General features: G+C 36.5%; 2 protein-coding genes and 1 pseudogene across 3 annotated transcripts; 2 read left to right on the top strand and 1 right to left on the bottom strand.

Annotated features, from left to right (window-relative positions):
* Positions 1 to 5,857: 5,857 nt before the first annotated feature.
* Positions 5,858 to 8,516, top strand: LOC113331529 (LEAF RUST 10 DISEASE-RESISTANCE LOCUS RECEPTOR-LIKE PROTEIN KINASE-like 1.5). Its single transcript, XM_026578239.1, has 2 exons — positions 5,858 to 7,402; positions 7,722 to 8,516. Exons 1-2 carry the CDS (start codon positions 6,116 to 6,118, stop codon positions 8,304 to 8,306), a joined length of 1,872 nt encoding a protein of 623 aa, XP_026434024.1. The 5' UTR covers positions 5,858 to 6,115; the 3' UTR covers positions 8,307 to 8,516.
* Positions 8,517 to 9,225: 709 nt separating this feature from the next.
* LOC113331582 (LOB domain-containing protein 27-like) lies at positions 9,226 to 10,700 on the top strand. 2 transcript variants are annotated; one of them, XM_026578284.1, is made up of 2 exons: positions 9,226 to 10,148; positions 10,250 to 10,700. In XM_026578284.1, exons 1-2 carry the CDS (start codon positions 9,346 to 9,348, stop codon positions 10,350 to 10,352), a joined length of 906 nt encoding a protein of 301 aa, XP_026434069.1. In that variant the 5' UTR covers positions 9,226 to 9,345; the 3' UTR covers positions 10,353 to 10,700. The 2 variants fall into 2 exon arrangements, with proteins under 2 accessions (XP_026434069.1, XP_026434067.1); XM_026578282.1 differs by having other exon boundaries at positions 10,247 to 10,700.
* A 115-nt stretch (positions 10,701 to 10,815) lies between these two features.
* LOC113331581 lies at positions 10,816 to 14,951 on the bottom strand (annotated as a pseudogene).
* Positions 14,952 to 25,399: the final 10,448 nt, after the last annotated feature.

Below are 25,399 nucleotides of genomic sequence, written 5' to 3'. Positions count from 1 at the left end.
ACTAATATATGAGAACCAAACTTGACATACCAACGTTTGGCGAGTTCAACCGAGCAATGCTCGAACATGAACAAATACTCTGATTTCTTTGATGAAGGATTTCTTGATGAATCTTCTAGTAATGGAATTGATAAACGGATGGAGATTCCTATTGATATGACTAATAAGTTCAACATTTCTTTGCTTATAATAGTCAACAAATTTCTAAAATCGGAGAAGGTGGAACAATGGAGGTAGTAATAATAGATAAAGTTGGTTTGATAAATGGAAACTCAAGTAGCGGGATGAATTGTGATCTGGTGATTAATGAGGTGATCATGTCTATTGGAGGAGATTGTAGGGAGGATATATCTAATGCTGGTAGTGACAATATGAGTTTTCTTTTATCTTAGGTGGAGAGGATGAATGGGTATTTGCAACGTGACAAGCTTGTGGGTGTAAGGGCTCATTTCTCTCATAAATCTTCAGTTTAGAAGAATTCTCGTTTATGGGTGAAAGGTGTAGAGAAGAGAGTTCTGCTAAGGTGAGAAAACCAACCCTTCAAATGGTTAATTTGATGTCAAAAGTGTTATTGACGAATGTTTTTCCTTATGCCCGAGGAAGCTTGTTAGGGTACTTAAGAGAAGTTTTTGAAGCGTTTAGATATATTTGAGTTTTTAGGATAGTAATAGGTTTTGAACTTTGGTATGTTGTTGTTGGAGCAGTAGTGAGTCCTGTTTTTGGTAGTATGTTGTGGAGTTCAGTAGTTGTAGGTTTTCATTAGAGAGTTTTTTTTTTCATTTCTTTTCCTATTGTTTAGTCTGTAAGGTTTTGAGTTTTCCTTAAACCCGGTGGAATGTGTCAAAAAAAAACTCTATGAAATTGTTTATTTATACTAATTACCTTTTAGTGAATTATGCTTGTATATTTTTTCCACATGACTTTGGTGTAATGACACAGAAACAAAATTCAGTTTTCCACCAGCAACCAGGTACTGATATGATGAAATGATGAATAGATTTTCTTTTTACGAGCCGGATAAGAAAAATCGGATAAAAATTGTTTGATCTCGCTAGTGAAGAGGCCTAGATCCTCACAAACGCGGTAGTTTCTATAGAAGGAGCCATATAATTTGTCAAAGTATATAAATCTTGACTTTTGTCAAAGTATAAACGTTTATAAAAATATAAGAAGATAAAATTTCCTTGATTCACCTATCTGGCCCTCCGGTTTCCACATTTCTTGTATCCACAAGCAACATCCATTGATAAAGAATATCGTTGAAAATTCAGAGCTTTTATATCTTATTATTAATCATTGAACTCAAATATATCTCCATTTTTATGTTGTTGAGTTTCTGGAACCTCAAAATTTAAAATAAAAGTCAATTTCTTTTGTACTACAGATCAATCGTAATTGTTAATCAATAAAAAATTATTAACAATACAATTCCAAAGATAATGGACTAACCATATAAACTTCAATGACAACGATCATTAACGTTTTGATGACGGTGAGGAAGAAAAGTTGAAAATTTGTTTTGTGAAATGGGAGTTCAACTATGTGCACAGTACACCCCTATGAAACCAGCATGGTTGTTGATATAGGTACTAATCCACGTGTTAAAAGTTTTTTTGTCTTTTATAGATTTTGGTACAGTCCCTAAAAATCCGGGTGCAGGATCCCCCCTTTATTGGCTACACATATATAACTCTGGTCATTTATTCTGCCTGTCGTGTATCACTCGGTCAACCAAATTTTAATTTTTTTTGTTACAAGGATGCAATACAACATGTATGCAAAGGCTCCACACTAATTTCCCTTTTAATCTATCTGAACATTTAAACATGGAATGAAGATGTAACAGTTTTTTTCCGGAAAATACAAAATTTTCTTATCAATGGTACGAGGGAAAACTATTCTTCCACAAAAAAAAAGAGAGTCGTGTATCACTCTGATACTAACCAGTTTGTATGAGCTCGGTATGACTAATACAAAATTGGTACAACGACCTACTAGTACTTTTTTTTTCTTTCTTTTTGCTAGAAGTGCAATGAGAAACTGATACATTAAAGATCATGTGTCAATATTTATCGATGCAGTTACGTATCGGCCTGTACGTATCATCTGCTTCAGCAAACCTTAAGGGCAATTCCTATGGGAATGAACAAACCCATTTTTTTTGTTGAGCCAGGTGGATGGCCAACCAGGTTTCTCCACTATGGAACAACAATGAGCGGTGAACATCAAGCGCCCGGGTTAGGGACACACGCCAACGTGTGTAGGTTAAACGCCGGCGTTGAAACCACAAGCGCCGACGTTCGAAACATAAACACGGCGCTCAAACTTCGAACGCTGGCGTTTGAAGCAAAAACGTGAACGAGTAGTATTTTAGAAATTTAAAATTCACTTTTTACCTATATAAATTACCATCATCTTCAAACAATTCACTCACACCAAAATTCACAACCTTGAATTTTCTCTTCTAAACTCTATTTCAATTTTTTAGTTTATTGTTGGTGAAATGGCTGAAAAGGCGATCACACTTTTTTGCAATGCAAAACTTGAAGCTGATGTTTCTAAGATATGTGAGAGTTTTCAAAAGATTGAAAATTGTAAGAGGGAAGTGCAAGTTTTTGAAGTTGCTCCAAGAAAATGTTCCGCTAAAAGGCAAAGAAGAGCTCCAATTTTGAAAGTTAACAATACAAAATTCAAAAACAAAGGAAAAACTGTCAAAGAGTGCATTGAATGGAAGATACGTCAAATGAAGATAAACAGGAGGCCAAAACTTGTACTTGATTTTTATTGAAGTTGTTTAGTACTTTTTATTATTGTCTAAGTTTATATCTTGTAAATGAATTGGCAGTAATATCAATGAATGAAAATATTTAGATTTTAAAATAGATTTACACTTCAGATTAAGCGAAAGTTCTTACAATTTAAACTTGCAAATAACATCAAACTACATTTTAATAAACCACAACAAAAACATCAAACTACATCAAATCCAGCGACATTCTCGATGTAGAGTTCATAACATTCAAAATGCTTAAACTCTCTTCCGGTTTCTTTAGTAAACTTGTTCTGAGCGATGGTTTTCTGTAAAACAGATAAACAACAAGTTCGGATATTTATGATGCAGTTGATCAGTGAGGACAAAGCTAAGATACTCACCAGTTCTTCGTTGGATAATCCAGAATTGCTACGGTGAACCATCCACAAAACTTCTGTATAATGTTTGACTTCCTTATTGATGAATGCAATTCTTAGTTCTAGGCTCTTACTGTTTCTTATGGTTTCGTTCCGCGATACTACAAAATGTCTCAATACTCTTTACTAGAAATAATCATTGTTCATTGGTCTCATCATACGATGTAACCAAAATCGAACAAGAGTAACATCTTCTTCTATTGTAAAGACCGGGAGAGGCATTGAGTGCAGTACATATGTGCTTGAGATGGACCATCTTTTAGAATTCTAAAACACGCTTCGTAACCAAAAGGTTTATCTGAGCTTCCTCCCAATTATCAAGAGTTGTTTGGATCACTTCTTCTTCAGTTACACCGATGAACTTTTCTAGATCAATTTCCATTACCAAAGCAAGAAATGCCTGGACTGCAAGCCTAATAGATTGAAAACGAGCACGCAATTGACGAGCATCTCGGTTTCATGGGTTTCCCGTCAGTGAGACGAACATTGAAAAACGTTCTCCCAAAAAAATCCATCTTGAGAGCCCATACCAGTGATTACCCTATGAAAAATATATGCTTTGCATATAGTTATATCCTCTTCTTCAGTAAACTTGGGACCATGATTTCTAACATACATTTATGCAGAGTGAGAGAGATTAAGAGTTTCAGAAAAAAAGAAGAAGAAGAGGAAGATGTGATTTTGGAGATGGGAAGAATGGAATTTATAGGTCGAGAAAGAAAATCGAGTCGTTGGCGTTTGTAGTAAAACCACGCGGCTTTACTACAACTGCCCGTTTGAATTAAGAGTTGGCGTATGTAGTAAAACAACGCGATTTTACTAAAACCGCTCGTTGAATTACCAACGCCTATTTTTTTTGTTATAAATACAACACTAGGTTTTATTCTCAACCAAACCAACATATTTCTTTCTCAATATCCACCATGTTTTCTAAAGGCAAAGCGAAGCAAATACTATGTGTCGAAGCAAAAGAGTTTGTCCATTATGTTTCATGGATAACCACAGTCTTATGCAATGCCCTTGGATGTATTCAAAGTGTCCGCGGGAAGGTTGTTCACGCATCAGAATGGTGATTGAATCACAACCGGAAAAGCTCAGGTATTTGCAATGTCAAGATCCCAACTGTTCAGAGGAACCACATATGCTAGATGATGCTATGAAGATTAAAGAAGAAGAAGAAAAGATTGCAACACTCTTCAAAAACTTCAAACTTAAAGCCAAATTGAAGGAGTTATTACACTGCAAGCATTGTGGATATGGAGATCACGAATACAAACATTGTCCACAGAGAATTAGTGGATGCTCAAATCCCGGTTGCAAGACTTTTATGCATTTGCGCACTTCTTCTGAAGAAAACACATATGGAAGGCATTTCTGGGAATGTCCAAGGTGTTTTTTGATGGAGTGGGCTGATTGAAGTTGGATTTTGTGTTTATTACGATTATCTAAAACCAAGCATGTGGATGTATTCACATTGGCACCATCAATATCATAACTAATTTAAATTTTTCTTGGATTAAACATTGCACCATCAATCTCATAAATAAAAACATATTGCATTGAACAACCACATCATACATGAGAATAAACGAAATACATTAGATTAAAACAACTACCACATCATATATGCGTCAATTCTCATCGAGTGGTGGAATTCCTAGGGCGATGTAGGGATTGTATTTATTGAGCACCCTAAGAAAGTTGAGACAAGCATGGAAGTTGAAAGGACGACCGCCATGAGATACTTCCCACATCGCTAGAATTCTGGGTTCCACTCCATGTACAGCTTCACCTTTGAGCTTATTTATGTGATTCTCCATTAGTAAAGCGACGAACTCCGATATATGACTACTAATTGAACTAAAACGATGCGACAATAAGTGAGAATCACACTCATTAATGTTCCCCATTTCAGTGGTGAACATTCTATAAACTTTCTCCCAGAAAGTCAACGTCGATTCGGCTACATTCCTACCAACAACATCTTGTGTGTGAAAAACAAAGGCTCTACAAACAGCTAAATCCTCTTGTTGAGTGAATCTAACACCACGAACTCTGGGAGGCATTTTTATAGATGATTTGAGAGTGAAGAGTGTGTAGAATCTTTGAATTTAGAGTTGGAATGAAGAGTATTTATAGAACTCAAAAATTATAGCCGTTAGATCACAAGAGTTTTCAGCCGTCCAGATTTAGCCGTTGGCGCTTTTCGAAAACACGCGGCGCTTTAACCAGAGCTGCTGGCGTGTGGAGCTACACCGGGCGACTGAAGGACAAATGCCGGCGCTTTTGTCTCACACGCCAGCGTTTGTGCCACGCTCGCTTGGTCTTCCATTGCACGCGCTTATTTTTCCATCTCACTCAACAAACCAACAAATTTATTGGTTTGTCCATCTGTTTTTCATGTTTGTTGAGTCCATAATGAGATCAAAAATCAACGGATTCTTGTTTCGTGGAGTCCATAGGAACTGCTCCAGCCATTGAGAAACGCCCATAAAGAGAAGAACTGAAGAATCAATTCCCATTCAACATACTTTTATTTAAATAATTAGTTAATCAACACTCTCACTCAAGAAAATAATTAAAAACTCGATTGGACATAAATGAAAATTTGATTAGGCATTTTTATCGAAGTAATCACTAACAAAAACTGATGATTACTGTAAACAAAAGCAAAAACAAATCGCAAATTAGGGTTCATTTCTCAATAATCTCGTCTTGGGGCTTTTGATTTTTTTTTGTCTTCTCCCAAGTCTCACTCCCATCCCCATTCTCTCTCTCCAAAGAATTCATACCAAACCAAAACTCATTAAACCTCTCATCTCTAGGAATATAACTTTTCTTTAAAACAGAAAAAAAATCTACCGGTAGAACTCCTCACTAGATCTCTTCATAAACAGATAGATTCATTCATCATTTTTCTCTGTTAATGACAATCATACTAAAAATTCTTCTTCTACTAGTAGTACTAAGTATATTTTTCAGAGATTCTCATTCATGTTCATCATCAAGGACTGAAGAATCTTCATGTTTCAATTCAACAACACTATCTTATCCATTCTCAACAAACCCAGGTTGTGGAAACCCATGGTTTCAGATCCATTGCTCAAACCAATCTGTTCCAGTAATTTCCATTAATGGGTTCTCTTTTTCTTTCCTTCATTTTGAACCAAACACTTCTTCTTTACTAGTCTCTCCTTTATCTCTTTTAAACCCTACTGAGAAAACCCACTGTTCTTCAGTTCTAACTCGTCGTTCTATAAATCTGTCTGGTTCACCATTTAGATTCTCTGATTCAACTTGTTCTCGTTTATCTTTTGTTAAACCTTGTAAGGAATCTCTCACAACTCATCCAAATTGCAGTGTTTGTAGCTGGGAATGTGAATTGTATAAACAACCAATTAAACTACTACATGGCTGTGAATCAAAGAATCATTCTGATAATCAAGAAGAAGATGAAGAACACAATGGTTGTCAAGAAGATTTCTTAGGGTTTTTAGAGATTTATCTGAAGAATGGTATTCAAATCCAGTATGATGAAAATTTAGATACTTGGTTTTCAAATTGCAGAACTTGTGAATCAAAAAATGGGTTTTGTGGGTTTAATTCTTCAGACCCACTTAAACCCTTTCTCTGTTTTTCATCATCTTCAACCCAGAATATCAGTGAAGTCATTATCCATAGGCATAAATCAAAAAAGATTGCACTTTTAATTCCACTCTTCATTTTTGTTTGTGTTTTATTTCTCACTGCACTGATACTAGCACTGTTTAGATTCAGAAAAACTTATCCTTCTTTTCAAACTGAAGAAGATCCAACAACTCTGTTTCTACATAAACATCGCTCGCCAAATCTTCTACTACCACCTGTGTATAGTTATGAAGAACTTGAATCTGCAACAAATGGGTTTGATCCAAAACGTAAAATTGGTGATGGTGGATTTGGGTCTGTTTTTCTGGGGCAATTATTTGATACTAGACTTGTTGCTGTGAAAAAACTTCATAAATTACATAGTAGTACTGCTGCTAGTAAACCGTTTTGCAATGAGATTTTGATTCTTTCGTCTATTAATCATCCGAATCTTGTCAAACTTCATGGGTATTGTATTGATCCAAGAGGTCTTCTTCTTGTTTATGATTATGTTCCTAATGGTACCTTAGCTGATCATCTCCATGGTTCCAATGGCTTGCACCGAAAAGGGTCTTTATCTTGGCAGGTAACAACTCAAATTCTTTCATTAATACTTTAGTATTCCATTTTCATTCATTTCTACGTTATCATTACTTCAAGTTATCGAAAAGTTTGTACATTGTCATTTTCGTTAAATTTCCATGTTAGCATTAGTTGAAGTTATCAACATGTTTGTACATATTCATTCAATTGGTTGCTAAGTTGTCAAAAGCGATGGATTCATAATGAGATTGCAAGTGTCACAATTGAGCTTTCCCATTATGTAAAACCTCATGAATATGTGTGAAGTTTGTAGCAGTTCATGAAATTGGTGTTGATATGGTCTGTCTGGTGTTATTTCGCAGGTTCGAGTTGAAGTGGCATTACAAACAGCAATGGCAGTTGAATACTTACATTTCTCAGTAGACCCAGCAATTGTTCACAGAGATATAACATCATCAAACATCTTTGTCGAAAAAGATATGAAAATCAAAGTCGGAGATTTCGGTTTATCAAGATTACTAGTATATCCAGAATCATCAGTATCATCTAGATACATATGGACAGGTCCACAAGGAACACCAGGGTATCTAGACCCAGATTATCACAGATCATTTAGATTAACAGAAAAAAGTGATGTATATAGTTTAGGTGTAATATTATTAGAGTTAATTTCAGGAATGAAAGCTGTTGATCTGAATAGAGATAAAAGAGAAATAGCTCTAGTTGATCTCGTCGTATCGAAAATTCAAGTTGGTTGCTTACATCAAGTAATTGATCCAGTTTTGGTTAGTATTGAAGGTGAAGGTATAATAAGCAGTGTGGAATCAATGGCGGAATTAGCTTTTCGATGTGTTGCAGCTGAGAAAGATGACAGACCTGATGCTAAAGAAGTTGTTGCTCAGTTGAAGCAGATTAAGAATTCCATTTCCACTAGTAGACATAGATAGACTGAGTTTCAAATGCAAGTGTTAACAGTTGAGTTAGTCAGTCAGACACCTGCCGGAAGGTCTGGATTATCTTGGGGCATTAGCCCCATTACTATTGTACAGTTATCTTATCTTCCAAGCCCTATTTATACAGGGAATGTAAAATGTAGATCAAGAGATCATTATTAGCAAAGTTAGTTTTTTATTTGAAATCAAAAATTTGTTACAGAAAAAATCAAGATGAATTTACACGTATTTAAAACTGAAATATTTTGAAGTTTTCGAATTTGAACTTCCTAAAATTTTGGAAAGTTTGATCCCGTATCGCCAAGCAACATCTTCTCAAAAGAAGAAGTCAATTCAAGTCATAAGCAAAAACAAAAGAAGAAGTCAATTCAAGTCGTAAGCAAAAAAAAAATTGTTTTGGAAAAAGTAAATCTTTTTGGGTTTATAGAAGTCATTCTGAAATTGTGTTCCAAAATATACTTGTGGCTTTTCGATTTATCGAGAAGTAATTGCTGAAGTGGTATCCAGATATTCTCTAAATGGAAGTCAAACACAGATTTCAGAAGCACGTTTGGATACCAGAAGTGGAAAAAAGTTAAAACTTTTTTTATTTTGGAATTGTCTCGCCAAACTAACTTTTCATTTTTCGATTTGATCAAGTTAAAAAGGTTTGAATGAGCAAAAGTAGGTTCTAGAAGTCAGAAACAAAAATATATTTTCTTTTGCGTCTAGAAGTCCTTCTGAGAAGCTCAAACCAAAGTAAATTTGAAAAAAGATTAACCCCCTTCTAACTTCTTAGCCATATAAAAACACCTCATGAAACCGTGTTTTTACTTGGTCTAATCTCCAAGAATATCGCAAATAATTCCAACTAACTAAAATTATATGCCAAGTCTATTCAACCAATTCAGTTTTGCTTTTCCATTTACAGCTTTCACATTATCTCTCTCTGCAAACCCATCAATGGAATACTGCCTCTACTGCTTTCATTTCTGTTCCTTGTTTATTGCCGGTCTGATTCGGTGTTAGCCAGAGGAAGAAGAAAAAGAAGAAGATGACGGTCAAGGGAGGCACAAACCATGCTTGTGCTGCCTGCAAATACCAAAGAAGGAAATGCGCACCAGACTGTGCATTAGCTCCGTACTTTCCTCATGACCAGCCAAAAATGTTTCAGAATGCTCATAGACTTTTTGGTGTTAGTAACATTCAGAAAATCCTTAAACCACTTACTCCTAATCTCAAAAAAGAAGCAACAAGATCGATCATATACGAATCGAATATGAGAGCAAGGTTTCCTGTTAGTGGTTGTCAAGGTGTTATTATACAACTTCAGTATCAACTCCAACAAGCTGAATTGGAACTTCATTATGTCAGGGCTCATCTTGAAATGTACCGGCAACAGAATCAAATACAAACTTCTCCAGAACTGCTGCAATTAGGTAACCTCAACATGGCCGCAGCACCGACTCCGGCTCCGGATTACAACACGCTTTCGCTGTTTCAGCAACAAGCGTATGATGATAATAATGTTTCAGTTGTTAACGGCGATGTAGCGAGTATTATGCCAATGGAGTCTTTTTCTAATGAGAATAGTCAAGGTTATGGTAATGATGTTACACCGGTGGATTATGTGAAGAATGAAATTGTTAATCCTTTGTGGATGCAACATGATTTCATTGCTAATGATCATCATAATGGTAATAATAACAGTAACTCGACGAAAGTTCAGTCTCATGAGTTTTTTGTTGAACAACCGGTATTGTTTCAGCAAGAACCTGATGTATTGGAATCTCAAGATTATGATGAAATGCCTGCTTTTTTCGATGCAATTGACGACAAGGAAGGTTACGAGTCAAGGTAGTTTCTAATCTTTGTTGTTTTGGTTACTTTCATCTATTTGTAATCAACATTGACATGCAATTTTAAGCTGTTGCTGTTGGTTCATTGTTCTGCAGCAGTCCTGAATCATCTCCAGGAGATGCAACACAATCAATTGAACATGTTTCAGAGAATGAGTTAAAAAATGCAGCGGCATGCTTCAGCGTGACAAGTGTGAACTGAGCAAAGTGCACAAGAGAGACCAACAGCATGCAAATGAAAGCACGATGGAAGAGGAATAAGACTTCGAACTCTGGAAGAGTTCTTATGTTGTAACCATTGTCTGCTTTTCCATTTCCTTTTCCCCTTTTTGCAGAAGTAGGTTTACATTTCACAATTTTGAGCATTTCCAAGAATTTCAAAATTTTCTATTTAATCACACACTCTCAGATAAACTTCATTTCCTGATGAATAAACAAATTACAAACATCTCCTGTGAGGCCATGATGAGAAATGCAGAGAATCAAATCTCAATGAAATTCCTTTAAGAGGTTAAGGTGGAGCAAACAAATTAAAGGTGAGTTTTTATTCATGGTTTCCTATCTTTACATTCTTAATTTGCTGTCTGAGTTTCGACTCGTGAAGGCAACTTATTGAAATCACAAGTGTGCCATTTTCTAAGCATACAGCTGGTACGCATCATAAATATTAGTACATGGTAGGACTTGTGATGTCTAGACTAACATAATGTTACAACAACAACAGCAACAGACGCTAAAGGGAATCACTATAGCTTAGGGATTGCTTATACCAGCTGTCAAAAATATGCAGACTCCAAAAATTTGGCTCTTTCTGATATCCCGTTCACATCTTCTCTTCCTGCCATAGAATAACCTCTCTCCTGGGGAAACAATGGCAAAGAAAACTTAGTGCGAACATTGAGTTATGTAAAAGTGTGTGTTCTCCTGGAAGAACAAAGAATGCAGCTGTGATCCTATTATGCTTCCTACAGTATTGTATTCTGGAAAGTATCCTCACATGTTATGCTTCAGAAGCCATCCCATGAGTTCTGAAGTAGAAGGCATGTCGAAATGACTGTTTGAGAGGTACTCATATATTAACTCTGGACCCTCTTATATGTTCTTACTCCTAGATTTCCTTTTAATAGGTAACCGACCCAAGAGTCATACGCCGGACTGATCAAGCTAACTTTATGTCTAGAGGTCTTGAAGCTTAGATTAGGAGAATAAAACACACAGTAGGTCCAAAAAGATGAGATATAACGTACCAGCAAACGCCACAAGAAAGGAACTCCTTCGGTCTGCTTAATCCGCTTCTCAATTTGGTTAATGGCTGTAATTCAAACCTTATAATATGAGAAATAAACAAAATCTTCAAGACTAAAAATAATGGATATCATACCCTTCTGGAATCGTCCAGTGTTCAACAGAACACAGTACCAAACTTCGTTAAATACATCAAGCTGTTCATCTGATGCCCCAATTATCTGGAGTAAGAGCAAGGAGTTATATAGACGTTAATAAATTTCACTTAATGCAAATTAAGTAAAAGTATTAAAGAGAAGCTGATGGTACCTTGCAGTTACAGGTATCAAATTCTGGACCAAGCAATTCAAATGCTTTTTCATGATTTCCTCGCCCAAATTCAAGTAAGGCTTCTGCAAGCTAAGCATTATAAAAAATAAGACAATGGCCAGAAGGTTTCAACTAGCTACCTGCCTAGTCAGGTTTAAGTTCATAAGTTGTTATGAAACCACCTAACATGGTAGTAATAACCCTGTGAAGACACTTATCTCTAATGTTTTTTGCTTTTGTTTTTTATTCCTGTACATTTCCAAATATACTCTAAAATTACTTCCATCATTGTTTAAGACGAAACTGTTTCATATATTATCTACCAAGTTGCACTCTTTGGAAATTAAGCAACTAATGTATAAAGACTGTTCAACCTATGAGGCTAAGAGAACGAGACCAACCAGGATTCCTGTCTGCAGGGATTGTTTCTTCTTCCTGGTCATAAAAAAAACGCACCCAAAAAGAGAGAGAGAGAGAGAGAAAGATATTAGTCCCAGTTACGAGGAACTGAGGACTAAAATAAAGAAGAGATAAGGGAAGTGTTTCTCTTACCTGGATTTCATTGTGTTGAGTAAATTTTCTGCTTCAGTAATTTTGTTGGTGCTAGCTAAGGCCCATAATATTAATATATCCAGATGCCACTCAATATGCCAGACAGACTGCAATTATGCCAACCATTAACCAAAATTCGAACGTACCCTAATATTTGGATCAAGTTTTATGTTAAAATGGCAGTGATTCTTCACAGTTCCTTAATCTTTTGAACTTCGTTCAAGCAATATTCGACCATATTTTACGAGTCGAAGTTCATATTCTTTGCTGAGAAGATGTACTATAAGCAGTACCCTTATAAGATGTACATTGACACCATATATACATAATCACTCATTTTTACACTGGAAATCAAGATATCATGACTTATTTGTCCATTTCAGACATCATCCAAAGATTCCAAATGCAATTTCAATCATCAATGCATTAGCCATCTACAGTGAGACTTAAAACCTGAATATAAATCAACTCACTTGGTCAGTAAGACAATCCACCAAGACGTTCAGGCGGTCCCCAAATGAACTAATATGACCGCGTACATATACCCGCATCAACAAAGCTAGAGCATTCAGATAGACCTGATTCCACAAAATAGGTATGACTTACTGAGTGCAGTATAGTTGTTCGATTTACTAATGATACTTGTGCGTGAAGTAAAATTACCTCTACGCGTGAAGCGTCACTTCTTTGCAACTCTTTCCAGATATGGTGGTCATAAACTTCCAAGACTCTGGAGATTGGAGAATGGCCCTCCAAATAACAAACGGCAACATGCCACCAATTGTGGGTGAACCTGAACATAAATCAAGTTATCTATGATGTATACAATGTCAATGAAAAGAAAACGAATATTCTTACTAGGAAGATTTTGATGATTGTACATAAATGATGAACACGATCCCCACGAAGATGAACACTTCTCCATGAACTCTGTTGCCTCCTTGAAGCGGCATTCATATTGAAGCACATGGCATAACTGCACGATAATGCTCACATGTTATTTCACAGGTGAAACTAAGATGACTAGAGTTGTAGCCTTACACAAGCGAGAGATAGGGTGTACGAATATGCTATATATAGAGATCAGCACCGACTGATCGAATTATAAGAGTGTACATATATTCTCACGGATAGTATACTAGTAGAAATTCAACTTTTTGTTTTAAGTATAGATCATAGGGAGCAAACATTGATTAAAGAGCAAAAGGGAAATAGAAAATAGAGGGGGGCTTTTGACCTGCCCTCCACGTGGAAATTCAACTGCTAACTTTTTAGCATGTACAGTGAGTCCGACTATACAATTTGGAAGGGCATCAAATATATGCATATACCCACAGGACAATTTTAACAGAGCTTTGACTTACACCATGTTGTGACCAGACGTCATGCATATTGATTTCCATTCCCTTCCTTGCAGCCTTCTCAGCATCTGCCATTCTTCCAAGTTCTAGTAAAGGAAAAGAAAGAATTCCGTGTATGTAGTTCTCTTCTTGATTTTGTGGTAAAACCTATCACAAATCAGTACCAAACTCATTTAATCAAAGGAAATGGGTGCACTTTGAAGTATTCATAGCAAAGAAACCCCTTGGACTGTGTTACCAAGCTACTAACTAGAGAACACTATATAGAAACTGCTACAGAAACATATAGCAACATTGGAACAAAGTTTCACTTGTTCATTCAGAAACGAACATGAACACGCCGCCAAAAAGAAGCCATTACCTGCTCAACCAGACTCAAACACATATCAGGTCTACCCATGTAAAAGCACAGAATTTGTCCCCTTTTCAAAGATGCCAAGTCTTTTGGGAATTGTTTCAACAGCTGCAAAAGCAAACACAACATTTGGAGTTACACAAAACCAAAATAAACCCAAAAAACTGAAATGCAAGTATATCACCTTCTTGTATGATAAAAGGGGGTACACCCAAAATTGAAATAAGCCCGAAATTCAAATTCACAAAGGAAACACATACAAAAATTGTACCTTTGAGTGCAAATCATATGCCAAATGGTCATCCCTGTCTTTAACAACCAAGCTAGAAATAGCATCAAATACAGCCTTTTCATAAGAAGTGGCATATTTCTGAACAAAAAGGGTCCAATAGTTCAAATTCAAACTCAAAGATCATATAGAGACAATTAAAAAAAACTTACAAAAAAAAAAAAAATACTAGAGAGAAAATCTTACTAGTTGAGATTTAGCAGATGAGAGATGAAATTGGCTCTTTGAAGGGTTAGATGAAGAGACTAAATAACCAGCTAAAGTATTAGCAAGAACACAGCTTTGATCATGAGTTGGCGCTTCAAGTATCACTGATGGTTTTCTCCCATAACTAAGAACCTAATAATCCAATGAAACAAAATCAGTCTAAAATCAAAAAATAGAAAAAACCCATGAAAGGGTACAGAAGGTGAAGAAGAAACCAGCCAACCTCTACATAGTAAGAATTAATGGCAGAAATGCAAGAATCAGAGGAAGTTCTAACAGGGTACCCCCATTTATCAAACTTCACTGTATTTTCCTCTTCTCTTTCCATTTTTGATTTTCCGGTGACTGGGTTCTATTAAGGTTGCTGACTAGTTCGATGTTATTATGTCTACTGATGTGGATCCCCCGCTCTATTTTAGATTATCATTGACAGAGACCGACCAACACATTACACGGAGGATCTCACAGAAAATGCAACAGTCGAGGCATAGAGTGTGGATGGGATGTGAAAGCATGTGTAATGTGGATGATGGCATAGATGGGAAACAACAAAAAAAAGCACATGCTCGTGACTTGTAGCACACTAGAATTCAGGTATGATGAGTCTGCATCTGAAGTCTGAACTAACCATCAAACCAAGGGTCAAATGTATTAGAATGGAAATAATCCCATTTCTCCATATTACTCCCAACTCAGGAATCCGAAAAACTTATACACGAGCCAAATTAACACTAAAAAATGATGAATGGTCTCGTTTCTCATCTATATTTTATATTTTATGGATGACCGTCTCATTTTCATAAAAGCTGATCTTGTGTGTACGTATTTAACCATCAGCCACGCGTTTATGAAAAAATACGTGGAAGACATGCGAACCAAGTCATCAAAACATGATGAGACACGCTTACAACCAAGAAACATGCCCCATCAGCACCAGATCTTCGTCCAGATAATCCGATGGTAGAAAATTAAGGTGTACCGAAGTATGATGTTACTGCGGAGCACCAAATAGCCCCCAAAGATCTACTTTCTCTTATCCCAGAAAGAGCCAAGATCAACGGCGAGGAGAAATCTGACTGACACAGATGTGACAGGGGCAGAAGACACTTGTCTGACACGAGCAAACGTCTCAACTACCCGCATTAAACACTCTGAGCAGTGTACGTGTCAATCAACCCATAGGACGAACGAGGACAACCCTTCGTGATCAAGCATGGAACGCAGGGGGCATTGTAAAGGACGAAGACCTCTGCGTGATGGACACAAAGCACAAGAAGATAAGGTTGCAACGGCCTCTCAGAAGTAGGACCCACGTTTCAACCCTATAAATACCCCTCTCCACAAAGAGAGAAGGGGTCGACCAATCCACAATCCTTAGAAGAGAACATAAGAGAGAGAAATAGGAAGATTAAGTAAATCCCCTGCTTCCGCAGACTAATGTATACTCAAAATTCATTCGTCTTTGTAAACATTCAATACATAGTGAAACACCTCCATGGATGTAGGCCTTAGTGCCGAACCACGTAAATCTCCATCTTATTTATATTTCAGCACTTTTATATTCATTGCATATCCCTTATGATTCGTATTTGTAGTCTTACTCTTCATACGATCATTTTCCTGATATTATTCGATTAGGCAGTGATGAGCCCGAGGGCTTTGAGTCGATGAACCGATAGTATCATTAACTTTATGCGTGTGCCATTTAAGTCAAGAGTTTTTAGCATGTGCGAACATTGTTTGTGAACACGTAAAAGCCCACGTGATTTATGTGTTCACAGATCTAAAGGAACCCAAAAATATCTTAAATATTATTGATATCTTAACCATCTGGGGTTAGCCCAATTGGCCAGGAGCCTGACTCTCAAGGAGGAGGTCAGGAGTTCGAGTCTCCGCTCAAACTTTGGAGTACTCGTGTAATTATACTAACTTTACTATGGGGTTCATGGGGCCGAGTTTGCTCAGTGGGGAGTAAGCTGGTGGCTACACTGCCAGGGGGCAGGACGGGCCTATGCCTAGTTTAAAAAAAAAAAAAAAATTTTTTTATTGATATCTTCAATAAAGCTTCCGGTCAACTTAAAAACTTTGAAAAATCCGGAGTTTTTTTCCAGTAAAAAAGTTCATCCAAAACATCAAAGAATGATGTTTAAACTGCTCAAAATTAAGAAGATGGATTTAAAAGACTCATACTTAGGGGATCCTCTTTTTTATAGATAAATGTAAGGTCGATTCCTATGGAGGTGGCTAACCCACCCATTTTCCATACCAGCTGGCCTGGCAAACTGGCCGCGCTACTATGGTAAAAATGTTAAGTGACCGAGTCTCGACTCGACCGCTAGCGGTGCAGTCTCAACTGTTCGGTTGGTTTCAAACTTCCAACGGCTCTTTCTCCACCGCTATAAAATGTGTCATTCAAACACAAAAATTACACCAAACTTTACACACAAAAAACTTCTATCTTATCTTTCAAAATGGCAAAGTTTGAACCTCAACTTGACTTGGCTACCCAACTTGATTTTTCCAGAGTGGTGCTTGAAGCCGCCGTTAGTAAGATATGTGAAGGTTATAAAGAAATAGGTAAAAACCAAAGAAGTCTACAAGTTTTGGATATTAACCAAATCAAACCTCCAACTAAGAAAAGTTCAAGGGAAGGAAAATTTGAAGGCAAAGAAGAAGATAAACAAAGGAACCTCCGTTCATGAGCGCATTGGTTGGAAGTTTGGTGAAATGAAGAACATTGTCCCAAATTTTTACTTTTAAAGTCTTTATTGTAAGTTATATCTACTTTATATTATCTGGATGAATGAAAGAGGCATCAATGTAAATTAAAATTATAAACTTAATGAAAGATGCACTAGTTTTATATTAATAATATCTTAAAATTAAAATTTGATACAAATGAAAGATGCATCATATTTGGGTTGTTAATCTAAACTCATCATATTTGGGCAACACCCTCAAGATAAGATAACAACCATCGAATTTTCTCCACATCAAATGCGTTTTGGCCATTTTGTCGGTTTCGATAGCCTTCAGTAAGTGCAGCAACAAAAAAATTCACATCCTTGCTGATTATTCCGAAGCGATGACACAAAATATTTGCATCTTGATTATTGAGGTTCAATGTTTCTTCTTGAAATCTCTGAAATATGGGACTCCGTACAATAACTTCTTGTTGTTGTTGTCCATCATTGACCATATCTTGTATAACAAAAACATAATGCATGCAAATGGATTCATCTTCAGCTATGCTAAATCTGCGACCTCGAACTCGAACTGACATGTTGGATTTGTGGAGTGAAAGAATGTAGATTGAAGAATTGGTGTGAGTTGAAATGAAATTTGATATTTTATTTATAGGATGATGAAATGATGACTGTTAGATGAGATGATATAAGCGGTCGAGTCTAGACCATTGGCGGTGGAAACCTTACCTGGCATGGCTAAGTGGCAAACTTGACACCTAGGCATGAAAGTTTGCTTGTTTTCCAGCTCCATAGTGGGTACAAAACTGGCAAACACGCCAGTTTGCTATGCTCATAGGCACTGACCTAAGATCAAAACTTTTGAGATAATAGTGGAGAAAATGGAACATAAATCACAAGGCTGAAAAGGTAAAGTGTTGCCTCAAACTAGCAAAATGGTTTTAAACAAATCAGTTTTGGATAGTATGGCCACTTTCCAAATGGTTTGCTTTGTGTCACCAAAAAAGCTAGTAAAATTGATGCTATTTGTAGTTGCAGGAAATCCTACACTACACCCCTCATATGATTTCATGTTGATCAACTCATTTTTAGATTTACACTCTTAATTTTATTGATTAATTTTTGAATGTTCTTACAAGAAAGATAAAGAAGTCAAGAATGATCTCTGCTCTGAACTTTCTCTCCTATTTACTTGTTTCTTACTCAGAAAAGATCTCTCCCTCTCCTTCACAACTCGAATGACTATTTATAAGGAAATACATAGTGGATGACATCTAGTCTGTCCTTTATTTTCGTATATGGTTTGCGACATTCTCGCAACCTTACAAATGTTAATTTCGCAAGCTCTCTAATTTTCGCAGGACTATCACATCTTTCTCATGATCCTTGCTGACGTCGTTTCTGAAATTGTTCTGCGACACTATTGTGTTATACCATTGATAATTTCGCTGAGACATAATTGTTGCGAGATTCTGATCCTACATCTTGCCTCTTCTCATATATTCTCTGCAAAGTATAGAATGATGTGAGAAATGCCGCAGCTGCTTATCTTTTCATATTCCACATTTATCACACGTACTCTCTCTTCCATTTATTTCTTGACACGTCTTCTGTAACCGCGACTTTTCAACCGCTCACGTCTCTTCGTCTTAATGGTGTTTATTTCTTCGAGTAAAAAATTTTCTTTATATACTTTTCTCCCCCCCTTTTTCCACTTTTCTTTTTTACTTTCTCTTCTATTTTTATTCTCTCATCTCTGCAACTCTGTTATTCTTCTGCAAATTCTGCTGCTGTATTTTTTTCTTCCTTCAATCCTTTTACTTTCCATACATTCCCATACTCTATATTCAAACATGGCTCCAAGTTGTCATAGATATGAGAAGAATTTACAAGATGTCCAAAAAGATCTTGCTGATAAAGGTTTTACACTCTCCACCATTCCTAGTGAGAATGCCAAATCAATTCTTTCTGTCAAGCTTTTCTCTAATCAAAATTGTGATGATCAATCAATCATAATTTCGCTAGGTCAGATTCTCGCAGGTCTCCCTATTCCTCTTTATAACCCAGATCTTCCTTTATTTTATGAAATTCTTGCTCATCCGGGATTTTCGCGAGCCATCTTCCAACTAAGTGTGGACTGCATCCGTCTGATGCTAGAGTTCGCTAATCGTGGTGCTGGTAGAGGATATCTTTACTCCAAAGAACTAAGGGATCCAAAATTCGCAAACCTAGAGATAGTTGTTGAGAAGTATACAGTGGAAAATTTCTTTGAAAACTACGAACTTATCTCCATGAAGAAAGAGAATACTCGCTGGGGTATTCGATTAAGAAGGAAAGATAACATTGATGAATCCAAAATTCTTATGCAAGATATTGACTGGCATTCTGGTAAAAACACAACTCCTCGCCAATCCAAAGATGATAAATGGTGTGTTTTTCCTTTAATTCTAAAGGGACCCTACATTGCTGGATCAAACGTTCTTCCTGCGAATCTCGCTGCATATCAACCTTGGGTTTTCTCTTGGCCCGAGAAGGAGAAAGAGGTATGTTTCTCCCCTTTAACTCATTTTATATTTCTTTATTTATTTTTACTATTCTGTTCGCTAACTCTTGCGACATTCCGCAGATCCAAAAACTAAAGGATAGTTATAACATGACTGGGAAATATAGTACTCTGTTAGCTCTTCGCTCATACACAGATGAGGTAAGAATTTTTTTTCTTATGACTTTAAATAGTACGGTTACTTCCATGCTTCCATTTCTTATTTCGATCTGTGTGTGAAGATTGTTGCTGAAGTAGAAGAATCTGCTGATGCGGTGAAGATTGGTGATAAAGGTAAAGGTGCTCTTCGCAGGGAAAAATCAGCTGGTCCTCCTCCAAAGAAAAGAAAAGTTCGTTCTTCTTCTCCTTCAAATGTTCTTCCTAACGAAAATTCCGAAAGTGACAAGGATGATGAGGATAACGATGATCTTGCTGCAACTGAAGATTCTCCACCTGAATCTTCTATGACTAAGCTTTCTGGCCTCTTTTCTGATTCTCTACAAGGGATGGGAGACATCCAATTCTCAAATACCTGCAAAGCTCTTGCTACCCTTTGTGATATCCCTTTACTAGATGGTGATAGCTCTCTTCGTGGAGTTTCTAGATCAGTGACTCCCGACTTCTTGCATTCTCTCAATAGTCTGGAATACTTCTTCATTGTTATAACTCAAAATGTCTTTTTATATTAATATTTTTTATTTCTTTTCGCAGTCTGGAAAAGCTTCTTTTGCTGTTGCCTCAGATCTAGAGAGAAGACGCGAAAATCTTGAAAAGAAGAATCTTCAATTTCGCAAAAAGAATGAAGAATTGGAAGCTGAAGTTAAAGGTCTTCGCGAGAAAAATAGACAATTAGAAATTGATTCTTCCTCGTATAAGAACAAAATTTCTAGTCTTCAACAAGCTAATAATCAGCTTTACGGTATGTTACTTTTCTCTTTTCTCTTTATTAATTCATCCTGTTGTTTTATCTTATTTAAATGATCCTTTTTGCAGACATTTATGGTCTTTCTGATGAAGCTACCCTTCTTCGCTCATTTCCTAATGCCTTGGATAATGATTCCCTTCTTGAACGTCTTAACAATTCCTTAAATAGCTTCTCAAATGATAGAATTTCATCTCTTTCTCTAAATGAACTTAGATCGAAATTTCGCCTCTTAGAAATTGATCATAGATCCAGTTTAGGCTTAGCCAACAGATTTAAGCTTCTCCTTATTGATTCCAAAGAGAAAACCAATGAATTAAGAACCAAAATTAGTGGTCTCATAAATGATAAGGATCGTATCTCTGATCAAGGTGCCAAGGATTTGACGAAATTCCAAGAGGCTCTCCTTGAAGTTCAACTTGAACGAGATGAAGCTAACCGCAAGAATATTGAACTCTGCGAAAGGGAAAATCAAATTAGTTCTCGTCTTCTCATAAGTAGTGAGGATGAATTTGTCTGGGCTGCGAAAATTTTAGATGATGCTAGAAAAGATTTAAGCGTAAATGTTAGTCTCCAAGTTGAACATACATCCTTGATTAGAGACATGATTTCTGACAGAGAAGGTTGCTAATTGCTTTTCTTTACAAATCTTTTGCTTCTTATGAATTTTCATCAAGTTAATAATTAGTTGTCTTTTGTTCGCAGATTCTGAAAATAAATATCGTGAAAATATTGAAGAACTTGAAGTTGAAAAGGAGGAACTCGCAAAGAATCTTTCTTCTCGCAACGACAAGTATTCTAGATTGAAGAATCAAATCAAGATCACCGTTACGAATTTTAAGAATGACGCTATGCATTTTCGCAATAAACCATCCAAATGGTTTGTGATGATCATAATATCCCACATTCTGATTATCCTTGTCTTTTAGAAGAAATCCCACAGAATACTCCCAGTTTGATTATCTCTGATAGCGAAGCTGATGATGAAGAATCTGATAGTGATGGAAGTTCTGATGGTGATGAAGATTCTGACGCAGATGAATAAGGAAACAAGTCTGATGAAGATAATGAAGGATTAATCAAGAAATAGTCTTTACTTTTTTCTTTGATTCTTTATAATACTTGTACATTTATTTCTTCTTTCTGTATATTTGTGTTTCTTTCATTTTGACCTGCGTAAATGAAAACAATTCTTCTTTGCAATATAGTTAATCAATATAATCATTAATCTTGAATTTTTGAGTAAATCTCTCATATGGAGATAAATAACATTTTCTAATTTCATACATTCCCATACTTGCCTCTGTTATTTGAATCCAAATGAGAGATTTCATAAAAAATTTCTTATTGTATAATTTCGCAACCTTTTGCGAAGTGAATTTTGTTTCTTTTCAAAATCTCATTCCTGTGTGGTCTTATTTTTCCTTCCTAATTAAAGGTCTTATTGTGCCACCTCTTGTCATTGCGACAAAATCGTAGGACGTCCTTGCATTTTCATGCAAAAACCCATTGATCTTGCCTTAACCTTTTCTTTTGTATTATGGCCTCTTCAGGAATGTTGCGACAATATGATAGGCCTAAATATTCTTGCGAAAATAAATCCCCATGACATTGCCGTCTTGCGACGAAATCGCAGGACGTCTTCGCACTTTCATGCGAAAACCCATTGATCTCGTCTTATCTTTTTCTCTTGTATTATTGCCTCTTCAGGATTGTTGCAAAAATATGACAAGCCTTAATATCCTTGCGAATAAAAAGCCTTATGACATTTGCGTCTTAAGACACTTATCAGCTCCCTAACGGAGGGTGTCGCCCTTATCTCCCCCTGGTTGTCCCTTCAAGGAGGCGTACTTCTACCATACAAGGTTAGCTCCTCCCATCCAGTCTTAACAACAACCGGTTGTTTTCGCAGTCTCTTATCCCTTTTACCTATAGGGCTTATGGTTACGAGACTGCACCCTAAGTGGGGTTTTCTTCAGGCCGAGTGCAGTATGAGCCAAAACTTGTCAAGAATGGAAAGGGACGCTTCAAACGCCCCCGACACTCTTGGCTCAACCGTGTACCTCGGCGCCTTGATCAGATTCTGCACTCCTTGGGAGAGTCCTTATTACCTTAGTCGCCCAACCTAAGTCATATGCTTAAGTTGAGAATCCAAGGTGCCTCTCCCGGATGGGCTTCATTGACCCCAAATCTCCATGACCCAGGTTCCGGTGGCGGTGTAGCCTTTCCCTGAATCATGCAATAGGTACCCCCTTATATGACGTACTTTAGGTCTTACATTTTCCTCTTGCGAAATTGTATTCGCGAACTAGGGTGTACGCCATAAAGGTTCGCCTCTTTCTCTTTTGTTATTCTTCTCTGATTATTTTCTGTAAAATTCATTATCTCTGCGAGAGTCTCGCAAATCATTATATTGTATTTGAATTTCGCAATCTCAATTTTGTTGTTCAATCAAATGTATTTTTGAGAATTTTACTTATTGCGAGATTATCGCAACAACTTAATCATTCATACATTTTTTGTTTTTATTACCTTTGCCATCCTCTGCTTCTTTATTATTTTCTGCCACTGCTTCCTTGGTAGTGGTATGTTCATCCTTTTTATTCTAAGCTAGCATTAATTTCGCAACATCTCTTCTCCTTTCTTTTCGATTGTATCCACCATCAACCTCTCACTTCTTTGTACGTCTTTGATTTTGTGTCGCCAGTTTTCCTCCTTGTTTGCTCTTCCTTCGCAAGAATCTATCTCAGTCTCGTAACATCTCTTTCCTTCAACCCAATCTCCCTTTATGATTGCTACACCATTGGGGTGAGGGAATTTGATGCATTGGTGGAAATTTTAAGCTACACCTAGAATCCCATGTATCCAAGGTCGACCAATTAATGCATTGTAGGGTGATTCTACATCAACGACACAGAATGAGATTTCAGAAGATATTCCCTTCAATGGAATTTGCATAGTAACCTCCTCTTTAGGCTTATTAGCAGTACCATTAAAAACATATATCTTATATGTTGATGGTATAAGATCATCATCTCTTCCACCCATGGTTTTATAAGTATGATAAAATAAGATGTTCACAGAGCTTCCAGTATCGACTAGAATTCTATTGATTGCCCATGAATCTTCAGCTTCATCATCCTCATCTTCTTTCGATTTTGGATTAATTTCTATTTTTATTACCAATGGACTGTCATGCACCTCTTCTCCTTCGGTAATTTCTTCTGCGGTAAAAGAAATGATCTGTTTCTGCCATTCCTCTAGTCGCGAGATTTTCACAATATTCATAATTTCTCTTCCATTGTTATCTCTTGCGAACACTCTACTCAAAACATTATCATGAAAATCTTCAATTGTCTTATATGAATGTAAGATAGAGTGACAGAATAGATTTTTTTCTTTTGCACCAACTTCTATGAAGAATGTTTCTTTCTTTTTCATCGTATTCACTTTGTGATGTTCTGGCGGTGGTGGTAATGGTTGAGATTGCGGATGCCCTACCAGAAAGTCGTTTAGTTTTCCTTGATCTATCATTCTCAAAATAATTCTCTTTACATTTCTGCAATCGTTTGTGGTATGTCCATGAAAATGATGATAAGAACAAAATTCATGACTTCTGTGGTTTGGGGGTGGTTCTGTTCCCATGTTCCATGGTGTTGGTATATTCTCCATCAAAATTATAGCTTCCCATATCTTCGCCACACTTGCATTTAGAGGTGGCATCTTGATTTCTTCCCATATTACCTTGTGACCTCCTTGTCCTCTATTAAAGTTTGGTCTTTGACCTCCATAAGTTTCTTGCGGTTGATCGAGTCTTTGAATCTTATTATTTCCTCCACGATTGTAGAAATTTCTTTCTCTTTCATACTCTTCTTGATCTCGGCTCCCCATAGCTACCAACTTCTGCTGATTGTTGCCCGTTACCTTTTCTTGTTGTACTTGCGAAGTATTCGCCACTGTGTTTATTAGCTTGGGTAATAAGCTTGCATTCGCTGTTTGTGAGCTGGTGTTCGCAACTGGATATGATTCCATTTCATTTTGTCTCTCCTCTAAAGCAATGTATTCTTCTTGAAGTTCTCGCAATTCATTCATTGTAATCGTATTCTTGACTCTGAAAATTTGGACATACAACAGGTTTGTTGCAAACATAGAATTGATAAATGATAATATGAGATATCTCTCATCTACACGGCCAGCCATTTCGCTACACATAGTTCTCCATCTTTTAGTCAAGTGTTTCAAACTTTCGCCAATCCTTTGTTTTAGTCCAAACACATCTTCTATACCAGGTCGTGAGGAATTATTACTTATATATGCTCCCAAGAATGTGGTCTGCAAATGATTGAAGGAGGTTATTGTATTCTTTGGTAAACCTTCAAACCATTTTAACGCTTCTCCTGTTAAGCTGGATGCCAAATATTTGCACAATACCGCATCATGATTTTCCCATTGTAACATGCACCTTGATGTAGTTTTGAAAGTGGTAATAAAGTTCGTTCAACTCGGATTGTGTAAAGGTTTGATTTAAGAACTAAGAATAAAAATGCTAAAAATATATTCACAAGGTTGTCACGAATATCGAGAGAGACTGAGACTCAGGATTCCACCAAATTCCATTCATGCGACTCAAATAATAATTCCAATCAATTATAGTTCAAATTATAAAAATATGGACTCTTGTTCTTTGCCAAAAATAGATTTTTGAAAAGCAATGACTGTAAATCAAAAGCATGATGTATCAAAAATACATAGACCAAGCATA

This window comes from Papaver somniferum, unplaced genomic scaffold, assembly GCF_003573695.1.
Source record: "Papaver somniferum cultivar HN1 unplaced genomic scaffold, ASM357369v1 unplaced-scaffold_125, whole genome shotgun sequence".
NCBI classification, from domain to species: Eukaryota; Viridiplantae; Streptophyta; class Magnoliopsida; order Ranunculales; family Papaveraceae; genus Papaver; species Papaver somniferum.
Note: the sequence above shows the minus strand (reverse complement) of the source record. Positions and strands in the feature narration are given on the sequence as shown.

Excerpts from the sequence above, each read along its gene's own strand:
- LOC113331529 (XM_026578239.1), top strand. The coding sequence starts at position 6,116 with ATGACAATCATACTAAAAATTCTTCTTCTACTAGTAGTACTAAGTATA. Across the intron at positions 7,403-7,721 it reads AAGGGTCTTTATCTTGGCAG|GTTCGAGTTGAAGTGGCATT; the intron begins GTAACAACTCAA and ends GTTATTTCGCAG.
- LOC113331582 (XM_026578282.1), top strand. The coding sequence starts at position 9,346 with ATGACGGTCAAGGGAGGCACAAACCATGCTTGTGCTGCCTGCAAATAC. Across the intron at positions 10,149-10,246 it reads AAGGAAGGTTACGAGTCAAG|CAGTCCTGAATCATCTCCAG; the intron begins GTAGTTTCTAAT and ends ATTGTTCTGCAG.